General features: G+C 40.2%; 1 protein-coding gene across 1 annotated transcript in view; it reads right to left on the bottom strand.

Moving 5' to 3' along the window:
• Positions 1–19,619, bottom strand: part of swap70b (switching B cell complex subunit SWAP70b) — a 123,638-nt gene that overhangs the window by 51,803 nt on the left and 52,216 nt on the right. The window contains exon 5 of the mRNA XM_059975877.1: positions 7,822–7,968. Within this exon, the coding sequence (XP_059831860.1) occupies positions 7,822–7,968 (147 nt within the window). The remainder of the gene's footprint in view (positions 1–7,821; positions 7,969–19,619) is intronic.

Below are 19,619 nucleotides of genomic sequence, written 5' to 3'. Positions count from 1 at the left end.
TCTCCACTCATATCCATTTCCCTGTCACACCTAAAACACTGGTATCCCAGAATACTGAACTACCAGTCCTGCCCTTCTCTCAACCTCATTCTGTTATGGCCACAATATGTCAGAAAACATCAACTCAATAAAATGAATTTAGAGCTACCCAAACCACAAAAATAGGACATAGATCAGTCGATGTGAGAAAGTATGAGTGGAAGGAGTATTTCAACCACGGTATATAGGCTTACCCAACGTCATGGAACAGTTCATTCAATATTTCATGCTGTACGTAAAAAGTAAAATTGTTTCACTTCAATCAGTTAAAACTACACAAACCTTAGAGAAAAATCAACAGAGAGTAAAAGGAACAGTTAGTGTATATATTTTGCAAAATGATGGATCTAGAAGGATGATAAATTGTCAATGGCAATACAGCCATCTGTATCAGATTTTATATTATGATGAATTTATAAAAAACTCCAAGTACTATAACTTTAACTTAGGTGAAACGGCCAAGCTGCTGTTAAAGAGTCACTTAAAGACTTGCAAAAAAAAGGGTTTAAAGACTTTTGGAGATGTTAAATATATAATTTAAGAATTAAAATATCTTGCGGGTCTTCTTAATTATATCTAAAAGAGGGTAGGTAAATTTTGTGAATTGAAGAGTCATGAAAGTTCAAAGTAAATTCATTATCAAAGTACATACAGTATACATCACTGTTTACAACCCCAAGATTCACTTTCCTGCAGGCAACCACAGTAAGTACAAGAAATACATAGAATAAATAAAAACCTGCATTCCACAGGTTGGACAACCAGCAGTGTGCCAAAAATATCAATGAACCGTGCAGATACAAAAAGAAAGAGGAAAAAAAGTAAATAAACAATTAATATTAAGAGCACAAGATGAAGAGTCCTTGAAAGCAAGTCCAGTTCAGAGAGAACATTTCAGTAACGGGACAAGTGAATTTACCTCCTCTGTTCAAGAGCCTGATGGTTGAAGGGTAATAACTGCTCCAATAATAACATTATAAGACCTTGATATAGTTTTACGATTTTAATCTATTGTTTTGCTGTATAATACTTGCTAAAGTTCTGCATTCTTTAAGAATCAACAACTCTTCTCTGTCTTCCCTTTCGGAGTTATGTTCACAACCGCACCCAATAAGTGGTGTAAGCTAAGTGTGCACTTTATTAGATAAGGAGGCACCGAATAAAGTGGCTACTGAGAGCTTGAACCAGTCTGATCAATCTCCTCTGACCTCTCTCATTAACAAGCAAACACAAGGAAATCTGCAGATGCTGTTCATTCAAACAACACACACAAAATGCTGGTGGAACACAGCAGGCCAGGCAACATCTATAAGGAGAAACTCTGTTGACGTTTTGGGCCGAGACCCTTCGTTAGTCCTGACGAAGGGTCTCGGCCTGAAACGTCAACAGTGCTTCTCCTTACAGATGCTGCCTGGCCTGCTGTGTTCCACCAGCATTTTGTGTGTGTTGTCTCGCATTAACAAGGTGTTTTTGCCCACAGAGCTGCTGCTCACTGGATGCCTTTTGTTTCTTGCACCAGTTCTCTGCAAACTCTAGAGACTGTTGTATGTGAAAAGTCAGCTTTTGAGATACTCAAACCACATTGTCTGACACCAACAATCATTCCGCAGTCAGTCACATAGATCACATTTCTTCACCATTCTTCACCATTCACCATTCTTGGCCTGAACGACGACAGCTGAACCTCTTTGACCATGTCTGCATGCTTTTATGCATTGAGTTGCTTCCACGTGACGGGCAAATTAGATATTTGCTTCAGCAAGCAGGTGTTCAGGTCTACACAAAAAAGTGATCACTGAGTGTACATGAACCCAGTGTAGTAAAATCTTTTACTCGCTGAAATAATCTGACATATCCAGTAATAAACTCAACCACTCAGATAGTGTTAACTGGACGTAAAATCTCTCAACCACTTAAAAATCTCAAAGGTTAACATAAAGTGAAAAAGTATTCCACAATTTAGATATAATGTTAAATTTCTTGAACCTAACTGAAGTAGCCAAAATGCAGAGTGATCTTGATGTCATATGGTATATTTTATGGGAATTAATATAATGGCAAAACTGAATTGGGAAGCCCATACTAAACATCAGAATTATATTTCACAGTAAATTTATTAACAAAATACATATATGTCACTATATACAATCCTGAGATTCATTTTCCTGCAGGCATACTTAGTAACTCCAATAACCATAATAGAATCAATGAAAGGGCAGACAACCAATGTGCAAAACAAACTGTGCAGATACAAAATAAAATAAATAATAATAGTAAATAAATAAGGAATAAACATTGAGAACATGAAATGAGGAGTGTTTAAAGTGAGTCCGTTGGTTGTGGGAACAGTTCAGAGAAGGGGCGGGAGAAATTGAGTGAAGTTATCCCCACTGGTTCAAGAATCTGATGGGTGAGGGTTAATAATTGTTCCTGAACCTAGCGGTGTGGGTCCTGAGGCTCCTGTACCTCCTTCCTGATGGTAGAACAAATAGAAAGAATACTTTCTACTGGGGGGGGGGGTCCCTGCTTTCCTGCAACAATGATCTGCTTAGATGTGCTCAATGGTGGGGAGGGCTTGACCTGTGATAGACTGGACTCTATTTGTACGGTTTTCCATTCAAGGGCACTGGTGTTTTCATACCAGGCTGTGATGCAACCAGTCAATATACTCTCCACCACACAGTTAAGGAAGTTTTTCAAAGTTTTAGGTGTCGCGCCAAATCTTCACAAACTTCTAAGGAAGTAGAGGTGTTGATGTGCTTTCTTCGTAATTGCACTTACATGCTGGGCCCAGGACAGATTCTCTGAAATGATAACTGATAAATTCAAAGTTGCTGACCCTCTCCACCTCTGATCCCCGATGAGGACTGGCTCATGAGCCTCCATTTTCCTCCTCCTGAAGTCAATAACCAGCTCCTTGGTCTTGCTGACATTGAGTGAGAGGTTGTTGCTGTGGCACCAGTCTGTCAGATTTTCAATCTTCCTCCTATATGCTGATTCTTCACCACATTTGATTCGGTATATGACAGTGGTGTCCTCAGCAAACTTAAATATAGCATTGGAGCTGTGCTTAGCCACACAGTTCTCAGTACAAAGCGAGCAGAGCCGTGAGCTAAGCACACATCCTGTGGTGCACCTGTGCTGATGGAGACAGTGGAGGAGATGTTGCCAATCTGAACTGACTGGGGTCTGCAAATGAGGAAATTGAGAGTCCAATTACATAAGGAGGTACTGAGGCCAAGGTGTTGAAACCTATCGATTAGGTTTGAGGGGATGATAACGTTGAAAGCTGAGCTGTAGTCGATAATGAGAATCCTGATGTATGCATTTTTGCTGTCCAGATGTTCCTGGGTTGAGTGAAGAGACAATGGAGTGACATCAGCTGTGGACCTGTTGTGCCGGTCAGCAAACTGCAGCAGATCAAAGTTGCTTCTCAGGCGGGAGTCGATATGTTTCATTATCAATCTCTCAAAACACTATCACCATGGATGTAAGTGCTACTGGGTGATGGTCATTGAGACAGGTTACCACGTTCTTCTTAGACACTGGTATCATTCAAGCCTGCTTGAAGCAGGGAGAGACCTCAGACTGCTGAGGTGAGAGGTTAAAGGTCCCAGTGAACACTGCAGCCTGCTGATAAGCAGTGGTCTGTAGTACTCGGCCAGGTACACCGTGTGGGCAGGATGCTTTCCACGGTTCACTCTCACATCAACCTCAGAGACTGAGATCACAGGATCACCAGGGTCTTGCAGTCAAAGTGAGCACAGAAGGCACGGAGCTCATCTGGAAGCAAAGCCCGGTTGTTACCAATGTCACTTGCTTTCACTTGACTCCCAGAGGCATCAGGAAAGGAATTGGGGATTGATACATCCACAGTTAAGAAGCATGTCTTTGGTTAATTGCACCACAGCCAAATAAACAAACATAAAAGAAGAAACAACAAAAGTTTAGGCACGAGGTCCTGGCTCAACATGAACAAAAGAAGGCGGTCTAAAAGTAGTCAGAAGTCAGGACAGCAGCCGTTTGGGTATGGATTTCCGCGCCCCAAACCTACAGCAAGAATGCTTAACTGATGATAAACTAATATAGGCCCACAATGTCCAAAATCCCCAGTCTTACCATGCTGGCATAAAGAAACAATGGGTTCTGTGTTGAACTTTCCAAACAACCTAAGTAGGGAAGAAATTTTGAAGAGCCTGTTTCTGCAAGCCCATGAACCTTCCACGAGTCCTGCAGTGTGAGCGTCATCAAAGATTTATAAGTCAGCATTTGAGTTCCAAAATAAGCTCCACTATTCTATCCCCAGCACTGTTCTGATTCGAGCTCCTATACAAAGTACTGATAAATAATTTAGAGCATTTTAACAGTGACTTCAAACCACAGTGCTGAATTTGGGGAACTATTATCTGTATGAAAACAAATTGCAGAGTTAGAATTCCTATACTAGAACTAGAGGTCATGGGTTAAGGGTGAAAGGTGAACTGTTTAAGGAGAATGTGAGGGGGAACTTCTTCAGAGGAAGGTGAGAGTGTGGAACGAGCTGCCAGTGGAAGAGGTGGATGCAGGTTTGAATTCAAAATTTAAGAGAAGTTTGGATAAGTATATGAATGGGAGGATCAGGGAGGGCTCTTGTCCAGGTACAGGTTCACGGGACCAAGCAGAATAAACAGTTCTTCATGGAGTGGATGGGCTAAAGGTCCCATTTCTGTGCTGTAGTGCCTGTGATTCTGTGACTCTATTACCATGAGAAAACTGGCTGCTCTCAGTTCAATATATCTCACTGGTATCCAGAAGTCATCAAAAGTTACAAGGAACTAAAGAAACTATTTTCTTTCAGCTAAGCAAATGTAGTTGCCAATAAGTTTCTGAGCTGAGAGGTTTGAGCATGCAACCCAAATTCCAACTTCAGTATAGAATCAATGGACTGTTGCTCGACTCAAAGCAATCTTCTGAAGCCATCAGAACAGCTCTTCCAGCTGAACGTAAAGTATTTCACAGTGCTATTCTGAACAAACAGTTTCCTTCCCTTTTCAACATAAACAAACAAATCAGGTTACTTATCTTCTTGCCATCTGGGGGACCTTGCTATGCTCAAAATTGCTACTACATTTCTTTACAACACTTCCAAAAATAATTTGTTGTCTATGAAGGAAGATAGAAAGTCCCAAGGTTATAAGAAATACTAAATAAGGACAAGTACTTTTTTCATAACGCTGTGTAGCTACTCAAGGCTGAGAACTGAGATTAAAAAAAAACAGAATAACATGAAAACAACTAAAGAGGGGGAAAAAGTCAACTTTAAGAATTATTTCATATATACCCTACTATATACAACTGTGTTTTATACTTCATTATGCTTTGCACAGGCAAAATGCCTATCTTCTTCAATCACGTTCCTCTCAATTAAAGAGTGATTCAACAGATGGTTAAGTATGTTGGTGCTATACGAAAGTCACATTTATACGATTCAGTTATACAATTACGAGCATTTATGCACCTACTGGTGGGTATCAAAATGGTTGAATCAGCAATAAGAAGGAAACAGCTTCAGCTCAATTAACTTTCATTGGAGCCAATAAGGTCATTGGCCTGAAACATTAACTATGTTTCTCTCATCACAGATGTTTCCTGACATGCTGAGTATTTTCAATATTTTCTTATTTCAGTACTTTGCCTCGGAATTGCTCATTCACTATTTGTTACAAAAGTTTGTTAAGATTTGAAGCTTACATAAAAGCATAGAGAAGTTAAAGTCACAACAATGAACAGATCAGAGGATACTCAATGTAGAATACACCTTCTGGTGCTACTTGGATACGTCTTCAGCGATGAACCCAGAGTCATAAATTGTTTCGGGTCTTTAATCATCAGACACCCTCACCCAGGTGACATAGCCGGGGCTGATCCACCCCCGACTTGTGTCCATACAAGTTGTAAACAGAACTCATTACATCTTTTTGATAAGCTTGATTTAGCAACCATGAGAGAAAAATTAAACAAGAAAAAAGTAAGAAAGACACTTTCGGGGCAGAGAGGTAATATGTGGGGAAGTCTGTGGGGTTTTGAGTTAACAAGTCAGATTCTAATTCAAGATCATTGATAGATGGGAATTTGGATTTGTCCAGTATTGTAAAAGGGACCTTGAAACCATTGAATCCTCACAAAAACTGATTCATTAGTGCTTGTTAAGAAGGGAAGACTAACTGGAGTGACTACCTGAAATGACGCTGTATGAGGCATAACATTTGCAAAAAACAATGTCATTCATGAGTCAGTGATGCAGTCAAAGCTGGCACACACCAAGGGGTGAAGACTCATATTACATGGTGAACTCTCACCTGTACAGTCACATACAGAAAGCAGTTGCAGCTCATTCACTGGCAAACATATTAGTGTCAGGATGTGTCTTGTGCATGCTTTCAGTTTAATTAATTGGAATAGCGTAATAGAATAGAAAAGCAACTTCTAGCAAAACAACTTATCATTCTTCATTGTTAAGGTGAAAGCTGGGTAACAAGAAAATTAATGCTAAAGCAGTTGGCAATTGCCCTTCCAGCTTTGATGAAAATTCATTGCTGTAAATACATTTTTCTCTTGAGTATTTCCATCATCTTCTGTTTAATTCTAGTTATACTGCCACATTCCCAGATAATTAATTAAATTCCAATATATCATATGTGAAAATATATCATAAGCAAATACAGTGGATTCCTCTTAATTGGGACACATCAAGACCAGTGCATTTTGGCCCAATTAACCGGCTACCCCAATTAGCTGCCCCAACTATTCCATGGAAATAGTTAAAAAGGCATAAAAAAGACAAAATTCTGTTTAACCAACAATAAATTATGTATTTAAATAAAATACAGAACAAATTAGAACATCACCAATACTATGACAGTACTATAAAAATGCATATTAGATCCTAATGGTTACCGATAGAGGAATTTATGCTAGTGTGTTCTTTCGACTGATTGTAAAAGAACAAAATCGATGCAGACACCAGGTGCAAAATAGACTGCCTTTCATACAATCGACAATTACATTCTCCAAACCTTCAGTTTCATTTTAACATTCAAGATGATTGTCAATACCTTCAAATTATTCATAGTTCCCAACTTATTGAAGTAGTAAAATTGTTTCATTTTCACTCCCAGCCTTTTCTGGCATCTACAAGCCTCAAGTCTTCAAACCATAACAGTTCTGAATTGTCTTATTGTTATTTCTTGCCAACTATCAGTGACAAAAATCATTGCTTTTTGAACAGAAACACATGCAACTGACACTATTTTAAAAACTGTTCACTCTAAGCACAGTGGTCTTAATAGCCACAAAAGTACTTGCGACTGATGCTAGTCAGAAACTGTCTGGCAACAGTTTCCTGTCTCAATTAAGCCACAAGGTATCCTATATAAACAAAGGGAATCCTGGCTATTTCCTCAATTAGTTTTTGTTCATAAAGAGTTGTCCCAGATAAGCAGCTGCCTCAATTAACTGATGGCCGAATTTTACTGTAATCTACTGTATTATTGGGCTTGATTTGCAAAGTTTTGCCTCACTAAAAATAAACATAACACTGATTATAATTGCTACAGTTCTGAGTATTTCAAACATTTTTGAATATTCCAGTTTGATTAATGTTGTAAATATTAAAGAGTATTGACAACACAATAGGTAACTTGAAAGTCTAAAGGTAAACTTCAAATTTTACCTCCATAGCACTTCACAAAAGATAATTACGATCACGTTTTGTGTCACATATACAGTTTTTAAAACATTTACCTCCACATAACATTTAGAATTTAGTGCAATGTCTCCCTTCTTCTCCATCAGATCTTCACCAACATAATACGAAATTAAATCAGGCTTCAGTATAAACCAGCGCTCATTCCAGTTCTTTCTTTTATGTCCTTTTTTCCACATGTACCCCTATATAAAAGATAAGCATTCTGTATTAATTTGAATAACATACAAGAAAGTTAAAGCTAATGACATTGAGGGAAGTTGCTGACCTGATTAAGAGCAGTGAAAGGCAGAATATCGGTGAGAAATACAGCAAGCCTCTGAAAATCTTCAGTTCAACTATACACAAGTTCTGATAATACAACATCTACATTACAACTGGTCTTACCTGCACTCCTTCGAGATGCAATGGGGCCCAAGATCCCATGCACCCTTTAATCTTACAGTCAAATATATTAAGCTGTAGAACACGTCAGAAAAAAAAGACAAATTAAAAATGTACTGGGTTACTTATAGGAAAGCAATACGACAATTCAGAAAATCTGCCAAAAGGGCACCAACAAAGCTGGACCATCAAAATTTCACTGCAAGTAATGACATTCCATTAGGATCTATACTCAGGTTACTATATTCATGAACAAATTAAATGCATTGAAATTTGGAGCCATGGAAATTGTAAGCCAGCAACAGAAGCTGTAAAATGTAACATGAATTTGCAGCATGGTGACTAGCTGATATCCTCCAGCATTTTGTGTGTGTTGCTCAGGATTTCCAGCATCTGCAGAATCTCCTGTGTTTATGGATTCACCAGAATATTACTACTGATCCAATGGCTCACAAAACACTTGCTCCTTAGTGCTTGCTAACTTTACATAGTGGTACAACAATCCCAGTTTATTCTTCCCATATCTGAATCAACTCCACTCCTTTCCCCCTCCCCCATTGAACCTACCACTTGCCTACACACTAGGGGCAGATTAAAGCGGCCAGTTAACCCACCAATCCCAAGACCCTTGGTATGTGGAAACAAATGGAGCAAACACACATATTCACAGGGAGGTGAAGACGGAACTTGGGTTGCTGAACCTGCAAGAAAGCTTCTCAAGAAGTTCCACCATTCAACAAGGTACCAGTTGGCATTCCACTCAACACAATTTTCCTGCCCCATCCCAAAAGCTGTTGATCTTTTTCCCCTAATTCCAAGCTGTTTTAAATGTAATCACATGAGGGGTGAACTTTTACAGATCCTCCAGGGAAAAAAATTTCCAAACATTCACCACCCTCTAAGTCAGAGAATCCCAAGTTGGGGTCCATGGACCCACCAGTTATGGTAGGTGACCATGGCATACAAAAGGTTGGGAACCCCTGCACTAAGTGGAAAAAAAAATCTCACAATTCGCTTGGAAATGGCCTAGCACTATTTTTGGTACTATGACATCGCTTTGCCTGGGAAACATCCTCTTCATACCTTCCTAAACAGTTCAGCTCTATCGCACATGTCATACGAGGTCACTTCTAATTTCTCTCAGTCCTAGAAAATTTAAACCTAGCTCCTTATTCCTTCTCATATTCAAATTATTATGCCAGGAATGAGTCTGGTGAACCTTCACTCTCACCCTCTATAGTAAGAATACCCTTAAATAAAGAGACTAGAATTTTTCACAATACTGCCAGTGGTCTCAACAAGCTCAATCTAACTTTCAGTAAGATATCTTTATTTTGGTGCTCAAAAATAAAAGCCAGCCCACTTGGCCTTCTTTGCTGCCTGCTGCCCCTGCACTTTACCCTTCAGTGATTGTGTAGAAGGACGCTTAGGTTTCCATAAATATCAGTATTTCCCAATCTCTGACCAACTAAAAAAATATACAGCACAGGTGCAGGAAGATGGGACTAGGCAGAAGGTTAAGTCAGCATGGACTAGATGGGCCAAAGATGGGCAGTGTTCTATGACATTATGACTCTATGAAGCATTCACAATCATCTTCAGTCAGAAATGCTGTGTGGATTATCCATGCCTGCTTCTTCCCGAGATCTACTAAGAGAAAAGTCTCCGGATAATTTGATCCACTCCAGGCCTATTCACAATCTTGGACATAAGAGTTGAATATCAGAGACAAGGTGAGAGTAAAGGCCCCAAGATCAAGGCAGGATTTGACTGAGACTGGCATCAAGGTGCCCATGTAAAACTGAAGTTACTGAGTTTCAATAATTGCAGGAAAACACAAACACAAAGAAAGATCATTGAGGTAGTTAACATTGCTTCAGGAGATCCTCAGGGCAATGTCCGAGACCTAAACATCTATAGGTGCTTCATCAATGACCTTCCTTCATAACATCAGAAGTGAGGACATTCATTGATAAATGCATCATGTTCGACTCCATTCCCAACTTCTCAGAAAGCACAGCTGTTTATGCCTGCATGCAGTCAGTCCTAGACAAGCAGAAAAAACACCATTGCAAAAGTGCTAGGCAAAGACCAAGAATGCCATTACAACTGTTGACTACTCCACAATCAACATTTGCGAGGATTGAGCAAGAATGCAAGTGGTCCACATGCAAAAAGTCAAGATCAGTTGAGGGACAGGATAAGAGTGTTTCCCCTCCAGACTTCTCAAAGCCATTCTGTTATCAACAGAGCACAAGTCAGAAGCGTGATGGAATGCTTTCTTTGGAGCACTCCTCACTGCTCCATGAACACCCAAGTAGCACATCACCATTTACTGGAAAACAGCCTTGCTGATCAGCATGGTATCACGCAGCCTGAACACTGATTTCCTCTATCATTGGTCCACTGTTGCTGTGGTGTGTACCATCTATAAAGCAGCCTTGCAGTTGCCTGCCTACTCTGACAGCTTCTCCCAAAGTCAAAATGACAAGGGTAGCTAACATACTGGAGCGAGGTACCAGTTAGTTGAGTGATGTCACAGCAACAACCTGGCACTCAACGTCAACAAGACCAAAGAGCTGGTTGTGGGCTTCAGGAAGAGTAAGATGAGGGAACACGAACCAATCCTCATAGAGGGATCAGAAGTGGAGAGAGCGAGCAACTTCAAATCCTGGTGTCAATATCTGAGGACCTAACCTGGATGCAACATATCGATGCAGCTATAAAGAAGGCAAGACAGCAACTATATTTCATTAGGAGTTTGAGGAGATTTGGTTTGTCAACTAAAACATCCTACAAATGTACAATGGAGAGCACTTTGATTGGCTAAATTGTCTGGTATGGGGGGGTGGGGTTACTGCACAAGATTGGAATAAGTTGCAGAAACCTGTAAAATTAGTCAGCTCCATCATGGGTAACAGTAGTATCTCTGTAGTAGTACTCTGTAGTATCCAAGACATATTCAAGGAACGGTGCCTTAGGAAGGCAGTGTCCGTCACTAAGTATCCCCACCACCCAGGACATGCCCTCTTCTCATTTTTACCAGGAAGGAAGTACAGAAGTCTGAAAGCACAGACTCAGTGATTCAGGAACAGCTTCTTCCCATCTGCCATCTGTCTTCCAAATGGACATTGAACCCATGAACACAACCTCCCTACTTATTTTAAATTTGTCATTTTGCACTACTTATTTTAACTTCACTATTGAATAGACATCTATATACTTAACGTAACTCAGTTCTTCTCTCTATATTTATTTCTCATGTATTTCATAAGAACACAAGAGATAGAAGCAGGAGTAGGCCAATCGGCCCCTCAAGCCTGCTCTGCCATTCAACAAGATCATGGCTGATCCAATCTTAGCTCTAGTTTTCACCGAATCCCACAAGGCAACAGTGCCAACCAACAGGGCACCATGCCGCCCATTTTATTTTATTATTCATCCCGCCCAAACCCATGTGATCACCCAGGGAAAAAAAACGATTTGCCAATTGAGGAGAAAAAATCTGGAAAATTCCTCTCCGACCCATCCAGGCTAACGAAAACTGGTCCAGGAGATCACATGGCTGGTCTAAACCTAGCCTCATGTCCACTTACCTGCTCGTTCACTGTATCCCCTAATGCCATTTTTATCCAGGAAAATGTCTATCTCCGTTTTGAATTTATTGAGTGTAGTAGCTTCCACAGCTCTCTGGGGCAGTAAATTCCACAGCCCCACTACCCTCTGAGTGAAGAAATTTCTCCTCATCCCAGTCCTGGAACAGCATCCCCTTATTTTAAGATTATGCCCCCTAGTCCTAGTTTCACCCATCATTGGGAACATTCTCCCCGCATCCACCCAATCAAGCCCCTACACAATCTTAAATGTTTCAATAAGATCGCCTCTCATTCTTCGGAACTCCAATGAGTAGAGTCCCAATCTACTCAACCTCTCATCATACATTAACCCACCCATCCCCGGAATTAACCTAGTGAACCTTCTCTGCACTGCCTCGAGAGCCAGTATGTCCTTTCTTAAATATAGACACCAGAACTGCACGCAGTACTCCAGGTGTGGTCTCACCAATACCCGGTACAACTACAGTAAGACCTCCCTGTTCTTATACTCCATCCCCCTAGCAATAAAAGCCAGCATTCCATTGGCCTTCTTGACCACCTGCTGCGCTTGCATACTAACTTTTTGTGTTTCCTGCACCAGGACCCCCAGATCCCTTTGCACAGAAGCACTTTCCAGTTTCTCTCCATTTAGATAATAACTTGCTCTATTATTTTTCCTGCCAAAGTGCAAGACCTCACACTTGTCAGTATTATATTTCATCTGCCAAATGTCTGCCCAATCACTCAGCCTATCTATGTCCCCCTGCAGGGTTTCAATGTCCTCCGCACTCATTACACTCCCTCACATCTTTGTGTCATCAGCAAACTTCGATACGTTGCACTTAGTCCCTTTCTCCAAATCATTAATATAGATTGTAAAGAGTTGGGGTCCCAACACCAACCCCTGCGGAACACCACTAGTCACCAACTGCCAGTCTGAGAATAAACCATTTATCCCAACTCTCTGTTTTCTGTTAGAAAGCCAATCCTCCACCCATGCCAGAATATTATCCCCAATCCCATGATTTTTTACTTTAAGTAATAATCTTTGGTGTGGCACCTTGTCAAATGCCTTTTGGAAGTCCAAATACACCACATCCACTGGTTCCCCTTTATCTATCCTATATGTTATGTCCTCAAAGAACTCCAACAAATTTGTCAAACATGACTTCCCTTTTGTAAAGCCATGCTGACTTTGTCCTATTAAGCTATGTTTATCCAAATGCCCTGTTACTGTTTCCTTAATTGTCGATTCCAACATTTTGCCAACCACAGATGTTAGGCTAACTGGCCTATAATTCCCAGCCTTCTGTCTATTGCCCTTTTTAAATAAAGAAGTTACATTAGCATTTTTCCAATCTGCCGGGACCATTGCCGAGTCCAGCGAGTTTTGAAAAATTATCACTAATGCATCCACAATCCCGACCGCCACTTCCCTTAAGACCCTAGGATGCAAGCCATCCGGTCCAGGGGATTTATCCACCTTCAGTCCCATTAATTTATCAAGTACCATTTCCTTAGTGATTTGAATCGTAGTTAGCTTCTCTCCCCCTAGAGCCCCCTGTTTATCCAATGTTGGGATATTTTGAGTGTCCTCTACTGTAAAAACTGATACAAAATATTTGTTCAGCGTTTCTGCCATCTCCATGTCCCCTACCATTAATTTCCCGGTCTCATCTTCTAGGGGACCAACATTTACTTTAGCCACCCTTTTTCTTTTTATGTAACTATAAAAACTCTTACTATCTGCTTTTATGTTTTTCGCCAATTTACTTTCATAATCTATCTTCCCCTTCTTAATCAATCTTTTTGTTATTTGCTGCTGATCTTTAAAAGCTTCTCGATCTTCAATCTTCCCACTAGATTTAGCTACCTTATATAACTTTCTTTTTAGTCATATACTTTGCTTTATTTCTTTACTTAGCCACGGATAACTATTTTTTCTTTTACAACCTTTTTTTCAGTGGAATATATTTTTCTTGATAGTTGTAAAATAACTCCTTAAATATACACCACTGATCAAGTACCGATCTACCCTTTAATCTATTTTCCCAATCCATCTTAAGCAATTCCGCTCTCATACCATCATAGTCTCCTTTATTTAAGCTCAGTACGCTTGTTTGAGATCCAACCCTCTCATCCTCTAATTGAATATGGAATTCGACCATGTTATGGTCACTCATTCCAAGGGGATCCTTTACTAGGACATTTTTTATTAGTCCTGTCTCATTACACAGGACCAGATCTAAGACTGCTTGCCCCCTTGTCGGCTCAGTAACATATTGTTCAAGGAACCCATCCCGAATACACTCAATAAATTCTTCTGCAAGGCTGCCGTGTCTGACTTGATTAGTCCAGTCAATATGAAAGTTAAAATCCCCCATAGTTATAGCTGTTCCCTTATTTAAAATAAATTGGAAAAAAAACCTTGACCACAGTCTAGTTCACAACACACAAACCAGAAAACTTTCAAAAGTTGGTCTATAAATTCATGTAAAAAACAAATACTCTTAAGGCAAGTTGGGAATTGTCTTCCTTGTCTTCAAAGCTGTGGGATAATGGAATAACTTATGTTCAACATCGATACAAGGGATTTCAGGAATCTTTCTGTATTTGAACAGAAAGCACTAGGAATAATGAGCAGCTCAGAAGCATCTATGGAGGACAATGATAATTTGTTAGTACAGTTTCATCTCAGATTTCCAATAGTCATACTATTCTGCTTGAATATTGTTCTACCAGGATTAGGAGACTGTTTTTTTTTGACAAGTCAGCCTGGTATTCTGTGAAGAATCAAAATAGTACTAGTAACTAAACCAAGAATGCAGTGAAACCTGAGTTTATTTTAACTTGCACAGAGGAATTCACTTTAACTATTAAAGTGAATTTTCTGTTTTTGTGCAACCACCATGTTGCCCAGACAAGTATATAAGAAATTACTGAGTTTTCATCCATTATTTCAGCTTCTCACTCCATCAACTTGAGATGGTGTCTGTTACAGATGTTTTTCATCCGTCCGAACACTGTCTGTCCGAACACTGTGCACAAAGCATTCATTTATCAGACTAGGAGGGTTAATGGCACCTAATGGCGACTCCTTTTCTTGCATCTTCAGAAACAGCTCTATTTCCATCTTTAATATCTCCATTTTTCCTTTTCAGGGTTCTCTTGAAGATACTGACCTGGAGTTACATGCTGACTTCAGTCCCTTGCGGGAATGGAACCCGCTCTCTGGGCTTCACAACTGGCCATTGTTCGGCACACCAAGGGCTCGGCCTAAGAGCTACGTTCACTTTTGGAGGACTGAGCTTATGTTGCTTTGGAGACGGTGGGGGGGGGGGGGGGGGTGCAGGGGGAGAGAATTGGAGGTCAGTGTCTGAGCAGAAAACCAGTGTGTCATGGGAGTCGGAAGATCTAAGGCTGTGTGCCCAGAGACCCAAGATCTTTGGGCACAGAGCTCGGGAAAAGCGACACAATGGACTTTTAACATCGTTTATCAGTGAGTTGTTTGTGATGTCTCCCCTCTCACTGTGAAATGGAGACATCTCTTTCTCCCTTATTACGGAGAGAGAGAGAGCCTGTGGTATGTCGAATGCTGGGTGAACAATGTAGTCTTTGGGGTAACTGCAAGTCTGTGTCTCTGCTGTTGCCTTGCTCACACTTGAGTGCTTGGTGGCAGGTGTCAATGGTATTTTTTTGCCGATGGGGGGGGGACTATTCCTTTGCTGCTGCTTACGTGTGGGAGGGAGAGGGGCTGGGGGTGCTTTGGGGTTCTAACCTTTAACTGTCATTCATTCTTTGGGGGCACTCCTCTGTTTTTATGGATGGTTGCGAAGAAAAAGCATTTCAGGATGTATATTGTATACATTTCTCCGACATCAAATTATTGACCTTTGAAATCCTTGAAATAACTTCTTTTTACATGGATTCATCTAAAATCCAGGGGTATAAGTAACTCCGATGTTCCACAACCAGGCTGGGATGTAAGTGGGAGAGTAAACCAAACTCCAGATTGTCAGTAAAGTTAAAGATGGCTTGGTTTACATTTCTGAATAGAATGTTAATCTGCAGTTTGCAAAGGTTTCAGGTTCAAAGCATGGGGCTCCCAAGAATTTCTTTGCAAGATTTATTGGTAATGGCCTGGCAACCTGTAAATTATTAAATTTACAGACTTAATGACTGCCCAGTCACAGTTCAGCAGCTTCACATTGACAGCAGAATACCACTGGAAAGAACAGCTATTCTATTCCTGCATAATATTTTCAAAGGACCTCTTTTAGTCTCCGGGAGAGGATGAATCAAGATCACTTGTAAAACGTGCACAAATAGAGACCAGCACTAAAACAAATCAATTAATCAGTACAAGGTTAAACTGATATTTAACTGAATTTGCCTTTTATTGCCATTTCTTACTTAGAACCTTGAACCAAAGGTACACCAGAAACCTGAAAACCCACAGTTCAAGATTCACAACAGCTTCTTCCTCATTTCGGTCAGGCTCTTGAGTTCACCTAAAAGAGACAAGCTACCAGAAACCCTTTCCTTTCTCTCAGCCTACACCAGTATCATTACTTCGGTTATGTATAATTTGTTACTTTAAGTTTACGTTAATTTACATTGGTAGTGTCTGTAACATATGGTGTTGCTGCAAAAAGCTAATTTTCTTGGTATTTATAACCCCTGTACATATGCCTATGACAACAAATTTGAACTTAATAGCTAACTGGATTTCCTGGTCCAACCAGGAAACAACCAGTAGCTTAGAAACAAGGGAATGCAGAGCACTTGGGGAAGTACACTGACAGCCTGTTTGTTTACAACAGCATTACCATCCTACATTTTCAGAAGGTCACAGTTCAGAAGATAAAAACTAATTAGCAAATTACTCAATTAGTTCCTGTACTGAGTATTGTTTTCACTTTGGTTATAGTTAGCAGTTTCATTTCAGTCGTTATCTTTTTTTAAAAATGTTAAATCTTATGAAGGTCTCTAATTAAATGCCCCTGCGAAGACCTTTCTTGCAAAGAAATGGCAGAATTTTGGTATTTTAATCTGGGATATAACTAATTTGGAGGCAATACTGGGACATTTTTAAACTATTAGAATACATTTTCTGCAAACCATGCTATATGCTGGAGTTCATGAAACAGTTCATTTCTTTTTTGAGAATGCAATGACAAAACTGAAGGAAACCAGCTGGGAATTCACTTTCCCACCCCGCCCTAATGCTTTTTACAGTAGTTTTTGTTTCAGAGTTTACACATTTGATATTCTGTTCCCTCTTTGCCCAATCTAGGTTCAAGAGAACACCAATTCAAATTTATACAATTAATTTTATTTACTCTATAGCAATGTAGTATATTCTATCAACCAAACATATTCACATTAACAAAGTACTGAAGTGCAGTTTTAGGTGTTACATTTCATTCCTGGAATTACTTTCATACAAACACATGTTTTCTACTAAACAGTTAAAAATGACGACCACATATAATAGTCTGGAAATTAAGGCGGTCAGGGGGAGCAAGAGGCGTGCCTCCTAGCCTAGATTTGAGAGGAAAAGGTAGGACTTTGTAGAAAGATTGAAAAAAGGATTTAGTCATGCTTCAGGGGAGCTGAAATAAGTCAGACAGTGAAAATATTATAATGTATGGGACAATGAAGGGTCAAGGCTGACTTTGATTTTTCTGCCATGTAAATCCGCAGGGAAATCTTTTTGAGTTTGTTTAGCAAGATTCTGGATGTGGATAAAACCACACAATGTAATGGTCTCATTAACTCAGATGACTGCTCTGATAATTAATCACTCAACTGCTTTGAATTCTGGAAGCATGGAACAAATCTATATACGTGTGAGGTCTCCCTTGTCTCCTGTGAAAACACCATTCCCTTTTCTCAGTTCCTTCATCTCCGATGCTTCTATTCCCAGGATGAGGCTTTTCTTTTTAAATATCAGAAGTGTCCCCCTTTCTTCAAAGAAAGGGGTTTCCCTTCCTCCACCATTCATACTGCCCTCACCCACCTATCCTCCATTTCCCAGACATCCGGCCTCACTCCATCTTCTTCCCATGACCCTCAGCACCCATCACATCATTCTCTGCAGCTTCCACCAGCTTCAATGAGACCCTACAAACAAACGCAGCTTTACATTCCACCCACTCTCCACAGTGATCGCTCCATCTGTGATTCCATTGACCATTCATTCCTTCCCACTAATCTCCCTCCTGGCACATAACCCTAAAAGCAGAAACAGTGCTACACTTGCCCATTCACCTCCTCACTCACCTCCATTCAGGGCTCCAAACTGTCCTTACAGATGAGGCAACACTTCACCCATGAACCTTTTGGGGTCATCTACTGTATCCAGTGCTCCCGAACCAGCCTACTCTACCTCAGTGAGACCCAATAGAGGACTCTTGGTCGAGCACCTTTGCTTATCCACAAAAATGAGTATTTCCCAATTGCATCAATTGTTCATTAATTTCCATAGATGATTCCAGACCTGCTGAGTTCCTCCAGCATTTTGTGTGTGTTAATCTGAGTTTACAGCTTCTGCAGGATCTCTTGTCTTTGTACTTGTGAAGTCTTATGGATTGCCTGTGTTCCTTCAGGACTAGTTGTAAATGGTTTGGACCCTTTCAGCCTCAAGGTAAATACCTCTCAGTGAATCATACATTACACACAGAGGGCAGAGTCCATTACCTCAGACTTCAGATTGGCTTCTACTTATCTTTATTTGTTCCTCTCTTTCTCCTCTTCCAATACAGTCCTTTCCCTCAGTGACAACATCTTCCCTTTAAACCATTCAAAAATATTACTTCCTATTAGAAGATATGATTAAATTTGTTATTATTGAACAAACATGGTTTTTGCAAATTTCGATTAAGTTGGTCAAAATTCTGAATGTTATATTTAAGATTTTGTTTCTCATTTGCAGCCGATTTTGTTAATGGCTGGACCCCTTAAGGGCTTAAATGCTCTTCACAACAGCAGATTGCTGCAGTTAAAGATATTGCCATATCTGGCCATTAAGAGTGGTTGAAGAGTATGAATCCACCAAAAGCACATGATCATGCCTCATGAAAATCAAAGAATCTTCTGTACAATGTCCTGTGTATGTTACTCAAAATGGCTTCTTTGGTTTGTTAAGAGTAGGAATGCTTCTTTGTATGATAAGTGTTTCTCTCTCAGTTGTTTAGCTTTAGACTTGCTGATATGGGGATTGTATTCATTTGTTAACCAATGGGGAATGTTATTTTGTCTTGTGAGGCTGGGAACTTGGTGGGGGTTTTCGTGGGTCTTCGAGAGAGTCGGGAGGAAGATGTCGAGGAAGGTGGACGTGCGCTGCACTGCACTGCTTGGTTGACCACCGGGGTGGTCCCGGGTGCGAAGACGTGGAGGTTGGAGGCAAGTGACGAGGGGTCGAATGGTTCGATGGTTGAGCTCCAACGATGTGCACTAAACTGACTGAACTTTGATAAGTTGACGCCTTTTGCTTTTTCTTTTCTTTTATATATATTGTATTGCCTAGTACTCTTTTAGTTTTAGTAAAATCTTTAAAGTATATTTCATAACGGTATCTGGTGTGAATTTGATACTGTGTGCGGGCGCGAGGCATAAACTTGATTCTCACAGCACCTGCGTGTAAGGGAGGTGGGTTTGGTGTGTGGCTGGATCTCCTTTTCCCCTAGACATATACCAGCCTGTTGGTTAAGTGTTACACTTCTGTTTGCTAGAAATCTGAAATAAAATAAGATGCTGCAAACACCCAGCAAAAATCAGACAGTATAAAAGTCATTCATTCTTTCACTTCCTTTTTGTTTCCTACCATTTCTTCTTTTGACTCTGAGAAGAAT

This window comes from Hypanus sabinus, chromosome 7 (assembly GCF_030144855.1).
Source record: "Hypanus sabinus isolate sHypSab1 chromosome 7, sHypSab1.hap1, whole genome shotgun sequence".
Classification (NCBI taxonomy): Eukaryota; Metazoa; Chordata; class Chondrichthyes; order Myliobatiformes; family Dasyatidae; genus Hypanus; species Hypanus sabinus.
This window is presented reverse-complemented; position numbering and strand designations above follow the sequence as displayed.